General features: G+C 50.8%; 1 protein-coding gene across 2 annotated transcripts; it reads left to right on the forward strand.

Moving 5' to 3' along the window:
• Nucleotides 1-7,160: 7,160 nt before the first annotated feature.
• On the forward strand, nt 7,161-11,177 carry LOC309652021 (small integral membrane protein 10-like protein 2A). Of its 2 annotated transcripts, none has more exons than XM_082445474.1 (2): nt 7,161-7,920; nt 9,499-11,177. In XM_082445474.1, exon 1 carries the CDS (start codon nt 7,355-7,357, stop codon nt 7,589-7,591), a length of 237 nt encoding a protein of 78 aa, XP_082301600.1. In that variant the 5' UTR covers nt 7,161-7,354; the 3' UTR covers nt 7,592-7,920; nt 9,499-11,177. The 2 variants fall into 2 exon arrangements, with proteins under 2 accessions (XP_082301600.1, XP_082301601.1); XM_082445475.1 differs by lacking the exon at nt 9,499-11,177 and adding an exon at nt 8,346-8,426.
• The last annotated feature ends 401 nt before the right edge of the window (nt 11,178-11,578 follow it).

Genomic DNA, 11,578 nt, shown 5'->3' on the forward strand with positions numbered 1-11,578 from the left:
AGGTTGTTTTCAATTCATTGCTTGTGTAAATAACCCCAGTCAATCCCATAGTGTATGTTCTCATAGTGCTCTGTACTTTTCCTCCATGGCACTTTCCATAATTTTCTGTTTCATGTGTATCTTTCCACCACACGGTAAAAAGCTCCGTGAGGACGAGGACCATGCCTGCCTGACTCCATATGGTGTCCTCAGCACATAACATAGTGCCTAGGGTATAGCAGACTCTCAATAAATATTTGTTGAATAAACAGATAAAAGAATGAATGAATGAAAGTCATGTTGTCTTAGTCGGCTTGGGCTGCCATAACAAAATATCATAGACCAGGTGGCTTAAACGACAGAAATTAATATTCCCTCATTTCTGGAAGCTAAAAGTTTAAGATCAAGATGCCAATATGGTTGTTTTCTGATGAGAACTGTCTTCCTGCCTTGTTGACAGGTGCGTTCTGGCTGTGTCTTTACGTGGTGGGGAAAGAGAAAGAGGACAAGCTCTGTGGTGTCTCTTCTTTACAAGGGTACTAATCCCATCATGAAGGTCCCACCCTCATGACCTCATATAAACTTAATTATCTTTCAAAGAGTATCACATGAGGGTTAGAAATTCAACATATGAATTTGGAGGAAACACAATTTTGGGGAAAAATAGTCCATAGCACATATATAGGTTTATGTTTTCCAGTAAACTCTCAGAAAAGGAAATTATGGGTCAAAGATATAAAAATTGTATGGTTCTCTTTATATTACCTAGTTTATTTCCAAAAGGATTATTCAAATTTACATTCCCACCAATAATGTATGAGAATTATGTTATATACCACACCCTTATCACCACTGGGTTCTAGCTATTCTTTTTTGGTTGGTGATGGTGGTATATATTTTTTAATTGTGTTAATTAGATAGGTAAAAAGAGTATCTCATTACTGTTTGAATTTGAATTTCCTTTGTACCAGAGAGCCTGAACATTTTTCCATGTCTGTAAACTAGTTGTGGTTCCCATGTTGTAAATTGCCTGTTCATGTCCTTTGTTTATCTAATCGATTCATAGGAGTTTCTTACACAGGAAGGATGTCAGCCTTTTGTCTGCTGTATTTGTGAATATTTTCACCAGCTTGATGTATGCCCTTAGATTTTGGATATTTTTTGACAGAAGAATATTTCTCATTTTAATGTAATCATGATGGTCAATATATTCCTTTATTCAAAAATCCTTTTCCTTGGCTAGGGGTCCAACATGTGAATTGCAGTTCCCAGTTAAATAATAATGAAGATTGTGAGTTCAGATTAACTGAGTCCACAGACCCCCCCTAACCTGTCCCAGAGCCCCAGTTTCAACTTCCTTTTTAGCCCTCTTCCTTGAAAGTCCATACAACAGGGACCATTCACAACTCTTAGTCCCCTCCCCTGCAAACTACTGGATTTTAGATGACGATTACCCTTCAGGATTGCTGTTGAAAATTTTAAACACACTAAAAGACAAGAATGCAACGTGAATATGATGATCAAATTCTTTAAATGGAAATATTTGATGACTTGGTAGAAATCTGACACCACTACCACCATGCCTCCTCTTGTGTGGTGGCCAGCATGGTACCTGAAGAAGAAAAATGAGGCTAATACAAATTCTTTGGGCCCAATTCTGAATTACTCCCACAGACAAGTTGCCCGATAGCGTTGGCCACAAACGGGGAATTGAGTCTGTGACAACCCTGCAGAGTTTGGAGTTTTAACAGCTGGTAGGCAACAATTTTTAAATACATTTACAAAAATGTTTTAAAAACTCAACAAAGAAGAAGGTTCTCCTCTCACCTCAAACAAAGTATTAGCAACAGACATATAAAATGACTTATACAATCCCCTCCATGGATTGCAGTGGCCACCTTCCTGGATTCAAAGTTCTCTTGGGATGGAAAAACAAAAGTCATTAGTTCTGGAAAGGAAATGGATGTTCAACAGATTCTGCGGCTGGACAGAAGAAATGGCACTGGCTGTTGCATTCCAAGAGGCATCAACAAAAAGTCCCACGTCCGTCCGGGGCACAGAGTACTATATAGGGGGGTGGGAGAGGGATCCTAGTGGGCAGAGCCTGAGTGCTGGGTGCCCTTAAGCGCAGTGTCTGGGAATCCAGGCTGATTTGGAAAATGCTGATTTATGAAGAGCCGATATCCAGTCGCTTCTGAAGCAAGGGCATTTTCCTTCCTCCAGCTGCAATGCTCCTTTGCTGGAGGCCGTGGAGTGCCGTCAAAGAGGCCAGAGCAGAGGGCTGAGTGTCTCTTTCGGGGGCAGGATCATGTTGGGGTGCAGTTTTTCCAGCAGCACTCCCATTTCACTAAAGTCTCCCCGAAACAAATCTGGACTGGGACGATATACAGTCGTCCTTCTGTATCTGCGTGGAGTTGGTTCCTGGAGCCTCACCCCCTCCCCCATACCAAAATCCATGGATGCTCTAGTGTGTTGTGTAAAATGGTAAAATGGCTAGTACAATGAATACAGTCAGCCCTCCGTATGTGCAGATGCAGAACCAGCAGGAATGGGGGCCAATGGTAGTGAATTTGAAGGATTACAGGGTTAATCAAGGGGCAAATATGACCACGAGGAAGTAGTACAAGAGTTTCATTTGGGCAATGCTGTGACAGATTTGCATGTAAGGGGAAGTCCTCTACGGCATGAGACCTTCCAGAGGCTAAGGGGTGAGTGGCGGGAGGGGAGAATGAGGTGCCCCTACTGTGGAAAACAGTTCTCTCGTTCCTCAGAAAGCAAACATAAAATTACCATATGATCCAGCAATTCCTCTCCAAGATATATACCTGAAAGAATTGAAAACAGATGTCCAAACAAGTACATGTACCCAATGTTCACAGCAGCATTATTCACAATAATCAAAAAGTTGAAACAACGCAAATGTCCTTCAATGGATGAATGGATAAACAAAATGTGATCTATCCATACAATGGAATATTATTCAGCCATAACAAGAAATGAAGTACTGATATACGCTAGAACGTGGATGATTTTTAAAAACATTATGCTAAATGAAAGAAGCCAGACACAAAGCCCACATACTAGATGAGTTCATTCACATGAAATATCCAGAACAGGCAAATCCACGGAGACAGGAAGCAGATTAGTGGTTGCCAGGGGATGATAGGGGGGAGTGGGGACGAGTTGTGACTGCTTAGTGGGTATGGGGTTTTCCATTTAGGGTGAGAAAAAGTTCTGGAACTAGATAGTGGTGATGGTTACACAACTTTGTGAATGTACTTGATGCCATTGAATTGTACACTTTACAATGGTAAATTTTATGTAAAGGGAAACTTTCTCTGCTCACAATACTTCTGGCACCAAATGTGTGGGCTTTCTTACACCAAGCAATTCTCCAGTTCTCTGTGGACACCAACTGGTTGCCCTACAATTTAATTCAATCTTGACACTAACTACCCAGAGTTAGCACAGATCCCACAGATTAAGGGCTCAGTCCTGTAAGACTGCCCCCACTTCAGATGCCAATCACAAGTAATGAGTTTCCAGGTTCCCTACACTTCTTTACAGCTTGGCTGTAATCAGGGGTTCCCATGATCTCCTCCTCGGGTTTGATAATTTGCTGTAACAGGTTATGGAATTCAGGGAAACACTACTTACACTTACCAGCTTATTATAAAGGATATTATAAAGGATACAAGGGAACAGCCAGATGAAGAAGTATTTAGGGAGAGGTCTGCAAGGGTCTCGAGCACAGGAGTTTGTGTCCCTGTGGAGTTTGTGGTGTGCCATCCTTCCAACACATGGACACATTCTTCTCTCCTTGGGGCTGAAAGCACTAAGCTTTTAATCATTACTTGGTCCTTCTGGTGACCAGCCCCCATCCTGAAACTACCCAGGAGCCCACCAAGGGTCACCTCATTAGAATGAAAGACACTCCTATTACCCCAGAAAGGGATTTAGGCACTCTGAATAAGATGCTTCTAGCAGCCCTATCATCCAGGACATTATAAGAGTTTTAGGAGCTCAGTGTCAGGAACCAGGGTCAAAGACCAAGTGTATCTTTCTTATTACGTCACATATGATACATCTATTTTACTACAATTAAAAAAATCAGCAAAGGGTCTGAATAGACATTTTTCCAAAGATGGCCAACAAGCACATGACAACATGTTCAACATCATTAGTCATTAGGGAAATAAAAATCAATACCATAATGAGGTGCCACCTCACATCCACTAGGATGTTTATAATAAAAAACACAGGCAAAACAAGTGTTGGCAGGATATGGGGGAAACTATAACCCTCATACATTGTTGGTGGGATTGTTAAATGGTGCATCCACTTTGGCAAACCCTTTCGCTGTTCCTTAGAAAGTTAAACATAGAGTTACCATATGGCCTAACAATTCCACTGCTAGGTATATACCCAAGAGAAATGAAAACGTATGTCCACACAAAACTTTGTACATGAATGTTCCTAACAGTATTATTCATAATAGCCCCAAAGTGGAAACAACCCAAATATCCTTCAACTGATAAATGGATAAACAAAATTTGTCCTAGCCATACAACGGAATATTATTTAGCCATAAAAAATGAAATACTGATACAGGTTACAACAAGATGAACCTTGAAAACTTTACGCTAAGTGAAATAAGCCAGTTATGAACAGCCGCAGAGTGTATGATTTCATTTATATGAAACGTCCAGCATAAGCAAATCCAAAGAGATAGAAAGCACATTAGTGGTTGCCAGGGCCTAGGAAAAGGGGGTGATGGAGTTTGACTGCTAAGGGGTACAGGGTTTCTTTTTGGGGTGAGGGAAATTTTCTAAAATTAGATAGTGGTGCTGGTTGCACAACTTTGTAAATATACTAAAAACTATTGAATTGCACATTTTAAAAGGATGAATTCTATGCTATGTGAATTACATCTCAATGAAACTGTTATTTAAAAACAGAAACACAAGCTTGTTTATAAGCATTTACTAATCTGATTTTTTCTGAAGCCAAATATCTGGATGGGAAAAAAAAGACCAATACCCACCATATGTAATAAAGTGCTCCATTGTATTTAGATGGCAGCAGATGACATTATAATTTTTGCTTCAACCATCAAAATAATTTTTGAAACTCATGAGCAAGACAGTCTATTTATCCCTATTTTTACCCATTCCAATTGTTCTTTTTCCTTCCTAAAGTGCCATCCTCTTCAGGTATCATTTTCTTTCTGTCTAGGGAACTTTCTTTAGCCATTCTTTAAGGGTAGGTCTGTTGATGAAAAATTCTCTTAATTTTCTTTCATCTGAGAATGTCCTTATTTCCCTTTCACTTCTGAAGGAGGTTTTCACAAATATAGAATTTGTGTATGTGTGTATGGGTGGTAAACTGAACCAGCGATTAGTTTCGCTCTGTACCACCTCTTTCAGTGTCCTTGATGCTTCAGGATTACCTTTTTTTCCTTGACCATGTAGGTAGGACAATTGCCCAATCAGTGTATACGAATCTGTTGGGTTTCTTAAACAGTCACACGGATGCCACAGAGATGTTCAAATGTGATGGTGAACAGGCATTTTGAGAAAGCCTTAATACTCAGGCCAGCCCTCATTGTGAAACTGGGATGGGGTCGTGGTGACTCTACCTCTTGCAGACAGCTTTTTAAAAGTTACAACTAGAAGGAAACATGAGCATTTTCCCACTTCATTAAATAGTCTTGAAAACATGATCAAGTTTGGGTTGGACTTGGTTTACAATAAAGATGAGATGAAACCATGAAAGGGCTTTTAAACACACCAGCAAGAAATGCCATGAACGAGGGCAAATGAAAACCTGAGAGATTCTGTGCAGTATCCAGGACAAACAATGGATTAAGAGAAGTGCTTAGAAATCACTATAGGGTATGAAGGACTTCAGTACATTCCACCCCAAAATATGCCACTTCGGTTATACTGATTATTTTTAGCTGAAGTCATCTGAAAAAACAGCTTTCTCTGAAATCCCCTTATCTGCTTAAAGACAGAGCTTCTAAAAGGAACTCTGTCATAAATCCCCTCCTTGGAAGTTTCATCAACCAGGGAGGATTGACTCTTACCGCAGGAGAAGAACTAGAAGTCAACACCACACCCAGACAAACTCTGTCTCAAACTGTGAAATCTCCCATCTATGCTTCTAAGGTGTCATCTAACTTTCTACAAATCATTTACTCTCCCCTAGATTGCCTACATCTTCTCTCCCCTTCCCCTGTTGAGGTGACATATAAGATCTCAAACCTCACTGCCTTTCTGGGTATTCTTTTTTTTTCTTATGATGCCATCGCCCAAATCACATTAAAAATTAATAAATATGTATACCTTTTCTCCTGTTACTCTGCCTGTTGTCGGTTTTTTTCATTGACCTAAGAAGTGTATATATTGACATATTGAATCTAGGAGGGTAGAGGGAAAGTCTTTCCTCCCCTACAGGTAAAAGGGAAGGACAATGGGGCAATTCATGAATAAAGAAATACACAACACCAGCAAATATACCAGAAAGGGGGAAAAAATGCGCATGTGGGTTTGGTGAAACTCCACAGTGCAGAGTTACCAGAAAAATGTGAATTAAGGAAAAGTACAGAGCAGGGCTTCCCTGGTGGTGCAGTGGATAAGACTCCCCACTCCCAATGCAGGGGGCCCAGGTTCCATCCCTGATAGGGGAACTAGATCCCACATTCATGCTGCAACTAAGAGTTTGCATGCCACAACTAAGGAGCCCGCCTGCTGCAACTAAGACCCAGCACAACCAAATAAATAAATAAATAAATAAATAATTTTAAGAAAAAGTACAGTGGGTTGGCTGGCCCAGTTTTCTGTGGAGACAGGGAGGGAGAGGGGATGGTGTAAACGGGCAGAGCGTTCAGGGTGGGCCTTCTGTGCAGAATCAGCCCAGTGGTCCAGACCCTCCGGGCCTCTACTGCCCCTGCTCTAGCACATTCTGCAAAAGTATCCCAGGGCAGCAGCACCTTCCTAAGCACTCAGGCCCTCTGGGCTCTCTTCTTGGCAGTCCGGGAGGAGGCGGAGCTTGCCGGGGGGCGGGTCTGGGGGGTGGGGCTGAGTCTGCGCCAGCAGCTCTATGGCGCCCGGCAAGGGGCGTGACCAGGCTAGGGGCGGAGCTACGCTGGCGGCCGCAACTCGGGGAGCAGGCGAGGGGGCGGAGCTGTCCCCGGGCGGCTAAGGCGGAGCCTTGGCTGTGGGTGCCACTGCAGCTGGAGCCCAGCCGGGTAGGCGAGACCGAGAGCGGGGCGGGACGCGAGGGCTGCTGGCCGCCGGCTCAAGGCCTCGCCTCCACCTGCCCGCCCGCCTGCGGTGCGATCGGTCGGCGGAGCCTACGCCGGGCCGGGCCCATGGCGGCGTCGGCGGCCCTGTCTGCGGCGGCGGCGGCGGCGGCCCTGTCGGGCCTGGCGGTGCGGCTGTCTCGTTCGGCTGCAGCCCGCGGCTCGTACGGCGCCTTCTGCAAGGGGCTCACGCGCACGCTGATCACTTTCTTCGACCTGGCGTGGCGGCTGCGCATGAACTTTCCCTACTTCTACATCGTGGCCTCGGTGATGCTCAACGTCCGCCTGCAGGTGCGGATCGAGTGAGCGCCCGCGACCACCGCGCGACCGCGACGGCAGGGGCGCCGCGGGGCCCGGGGCCGCCGGGACGCGGCGGGGGAAGGAGGAGGGGCGGCCCGGGCCCCCGGACCCTAGACCTCGGCGGAGGTCACGGCCACCGAGCCCCAAGCCCCGGTTCTGGCCACCCACGTCGCGGCCGGTGACGAACTGCACAGAAACTGGCGAAACGGGCCCTTTCCATCGAACTCGAGAAAATTACTTGAGTGCGGCCGACCTATTGCCTCACCTTGGCCGAAGGGGGGAGCAGGAGGAAGAAATTCTGCAGCAGGAACGTGAATGACGCCCTGACCAAAGAGGTAGGCGGCCAGAGGTTGGACTTCGGGCTGGAGGGAGGCGGTTGCCATGACATCTAGATGTCCAGGCCCCTCGGTGGTTTGGGGGAGCCGTGGAAGGGGCCCGAGGAAGCCAGCCCGGAAAGCTGCCGAGCCGCGAGGAGGCAAGGCAGGGCGGGCGCAGGCCCTCCGGACTCCCTTGTCATATTTCCAAGATGGGGGTGAGGGGCGGCGGCCTCGGCATCTTGGAGGGTCAGCCCATCACCTCCCGCCCACGGCCCCAGTGGTGTCACCTGAACACGGGGGAGTGGAGGGAAATGGGCTTGGGGAGGCCCAGGGGAGGCCCTAGAGGAGAAAAGATGCTGCTACCCTTGTCCCCTACCCGCTGGGAGGCAGCCTGGAAGGGTGGTTGTGTTCTTGGCCAAACCCCAGGTCTGTCTCTTTCTCAGCCCTTTGCAGACCGGCCTCCTGCCTGGTCTCTGGGGCCAGGGGACTGCTCTCTGCCTGCTTCTGCTGTCCCTGTTGCTCCCCTCTCCGCTCTCCTAGGGCATCCTCCAAAGCTCCGCATCTGGGGACGGGGAAGAGCAGGAAAGGTGCATTCCTCCCCGGCCCTCCCCCCATCTCAGCCACGCTCCCTCCAGCTCGTCCCAGTGCCCTCCCGGCGCCACAGCCCTGGACGGCCTCCAGCAGCCCCCGTGTCCCAAAGGATTTGGGAAAGGGGGGATCTCCTTGAGCGGAGGGCAGCTCTCAGGCTGGGGTGGAGAGCAGATGGAGAAGGGGCTTGTAGAGGAGGTGACGCCTGGGGAGACAGGGACCTCTCTGGGTGGGGAGGCAGCTCGCAAGTCCCCATGTCTTTCTTTGTCTCAGGAACTGGTGTTATAGGAAGTGACCTGCCCCTTCTCTGGTCTTGTCAAGAGAGTCCCTAACCCTAACCCTGACCCTGACCCTAGAGCTGCCTGGGGAGCAGCCTAGAGAAGGGCCTGACCCACGAGGAGAGGAAGGGACCAGGCAGAGACCCCGAGGGGTGGGGTGGCCCAGTGGTCCGGTTCTGGCGTGGGGAAGGAAGGACAGACCTAGCGACACTCTGGGGGAGCTCTGTCCTCCCCACGTACTGGGGCTCTGAGAGGGGAGAGATTTGCCCTTATCACACAGGTAGGAAGTGGTGGAGACAAATCTGCCTCTCGGCCTGCACTCTCCCACCTTCTTCTGGAAGACCTAGCACAGTGGGGTGGGGGAAGGGAGCAGAGGCTCCCAGGGGACCTAGAGACAGAGGGGCCCATGGTAGGGAAAGTGGAGTGTATGGGAAGTCACAGGGAAGACCGGGGGACAGTCTGAGCTGAGATGGGTGGGGGAGAGATGAGTCCCAGCACCCCCGGGCAGCAAGGTCCTCACCCACAGAGCCAGACCTCCCCACCCTGCTGCAAATCCCACCCAAGGCTGGACCAAGGGCTCCTCGGTGTTGAGTGGCGCAACCCTCTCAGTTTGGGTGGTGGGGTCGGGAGGGTGGGTGGCTCCTGGGGACCGTGTCACCAGGAGGGGAAGGGACAGTGGTGGGTGGGATGGGGCTGAGCCCCACGCCTGACCCCATGTCTCTGTCCCCAGGCTGGCCCCTGGGCCCAGCATCGGACGGGAGAGTCTCCTCTGGATGGGCCTGCATTGGTCCTGGAGGCCTTGGCTGCGCTGCTGACTGCCGCACCAGGAGTGGTGCAGAGGGGAGGTGGGAGAGGCCCTGGCCCTCGCCCCACACTGGTCCCACGTCTGCTCGGGCGGTGGTTGCTCATGGTCGATGCACTCAGAGTTCCTGGGGCTGAGGACCCCAGCAGCCTGCTTGCCCCCAAGACAGAGAGGCCGAGCCTCACACCATGTGCCCTCCTCAGCTGCCCAGCTGGAGCCGGGTCCCAGGTGAGGATCTCTGCCTGCCTCACCCCGGGGCCGGAGGCTGCGCCAAGGCCACCACGTGCTGCCCACAGATGCCCACCGACGGGGCCTGATGGCTTCCTTCCTTGTGCCAAGTCACCCGGGAGCCCTGGTCCTGGTGGCCCCTCCTCCACCCCAACTGTGTCCATTTCTGGGAGCCTGCCAGCCTGCGGATTGCATCCACGGAGCTCTGGGGACAGCCTCTGAGAGACTGTGACACGGGGCTGCACGGGAGGAGAGGAGCAGAGGGCGAGGGGCATCCTTGGGGCTGATTCGCAGATGTGCCCCTTTCAAGCCCAGCTCTCACGCCCCGGGTGGCTCGATCCCCAGCTGCAGCCTCTTGCTGGGCCAGCCTGAGAGGGCCTGAGAGTGGCACAGGGGAGGCTCTTCGCTGACCGCGTGGGTGCCCGTGTGTGAGTGCGCGTGTATGAGTGTGGGCGGGTGTGAGCGTGTGTGTGGGTGCTCGTGCACACACACGAGTGGCTGTGCGTTGCGGCGGGCGCGGAGCTGTTGCGCAGAGTGAGGTGCGCAGGGTGCCCCGTCCTCGCTGGGCTCGGGGCTCAGCCGGAGCTGCCTGGGGCTGCTTCCCAACAGGGAGAAAGCGTGCTGGAGGCCCAGGGGCCCGGGCTCACAGAACCCCTCCCACCCGCAGAGAACCCCCCCATCGTGGGAGGGGCACGGCGGTGGCCCTGGCTGGGGCTGTCTGCGCTCTGAGGGACTGGCCGAGGGAGGGGCTGGGGACGCGTCCTTAGCATGCGCTCCTGCCGCAGCTGTTCTTACGGTTCTGGCCTTGAGTACTTAGCTGCCTCTGCTTTCCCACCTCTTCCTCGTCTCCCCCACTGGGCCCTTGCTCCTTGACGGGCTCTCAGAGCACTTTATTTATTTGCCGTCTGTTTCTCAGGCAGTGGAGCTTCTACAAAATCAGACACCGACTTGAATAAGACAACTTCCACTTTTCTGTGTGTGATGTACTCTGCACCGGGCAGCAGCGTCTGGTCAGAGAAATGTTCTTGTTTCGGGTGTTGTCAAATCTTGTTGTCTGTCTCAGTTAAGAAGAAAGTCTTTTGAGTTCAATCACATAAAAACTGGAGGCCTCCTGTTTCTGCCGCCTCGGAGGAGAGAGGGGCCGGCGGCGAGCTCACCCCACTCTGGTGGCCGGGAGCTGGGGGAGGGGAGCCCCCCGAGGGCCCTAAGGGGGCGGGGCTGAGGGCGGGGCTGGTGCCGGGTCAGAAGATGCAGGGAGACCCGACCTGACCCGGACCACTGCTCCCGTGAGGGGAAGGCAGCAGCACAGGCCTGGCCCAAGAGGTGGCACTTTGTCCCATTCACAAACTTCATTTGAATAAACTAACACCTAAGCCTTTTCTTCATCTCAGAGGCTGGTGTTAGAAGGCGCGTAATTCAGCTGAACCCCGGGGGTGGGCTGGGGTAGGTGAGGAGGAATGGACCGTCTGCAGATCATTTTGTGTCCCCGAAGGCCCTTCCGCAGCAGCAGGTGGCAGGGTCTCCATCACCTCCCAGCTGGCCAGGTGGTGCCTGAGTTTTGGAGAAGATCAACCCCCGGGACCTTAGATGCAAGCTGTCCCGTCAGAGAAGCCGGGGCGGGGGCTCTGAGGCTGCTGCAGGGGGAGGGTGGGCCGAGGACAGAGGGCTGGGGGAGGGACGCCTGCAGGGGAGGGCAGCACCCGCCTCGGAGGAAGGAAGGCCCATAGGACCCAGGAGAGGGGTGTCCTGAGGACTCGGGGTGTGGTCACGCGAGGAGCGC

This window comes from Balaenoptera physalus, assembly GCF_965194825.1.
Source record: "Balaenoptera physalus genome assembly, chromosome: X".
In the NCBI taxonomy this organism is placed as follows: Eukaryota; Metazoa; Chordata; class Mammalia; order Artiodactyla; family Balaenopteridae; genus Balaenoptera; species Balaenoptera physalus.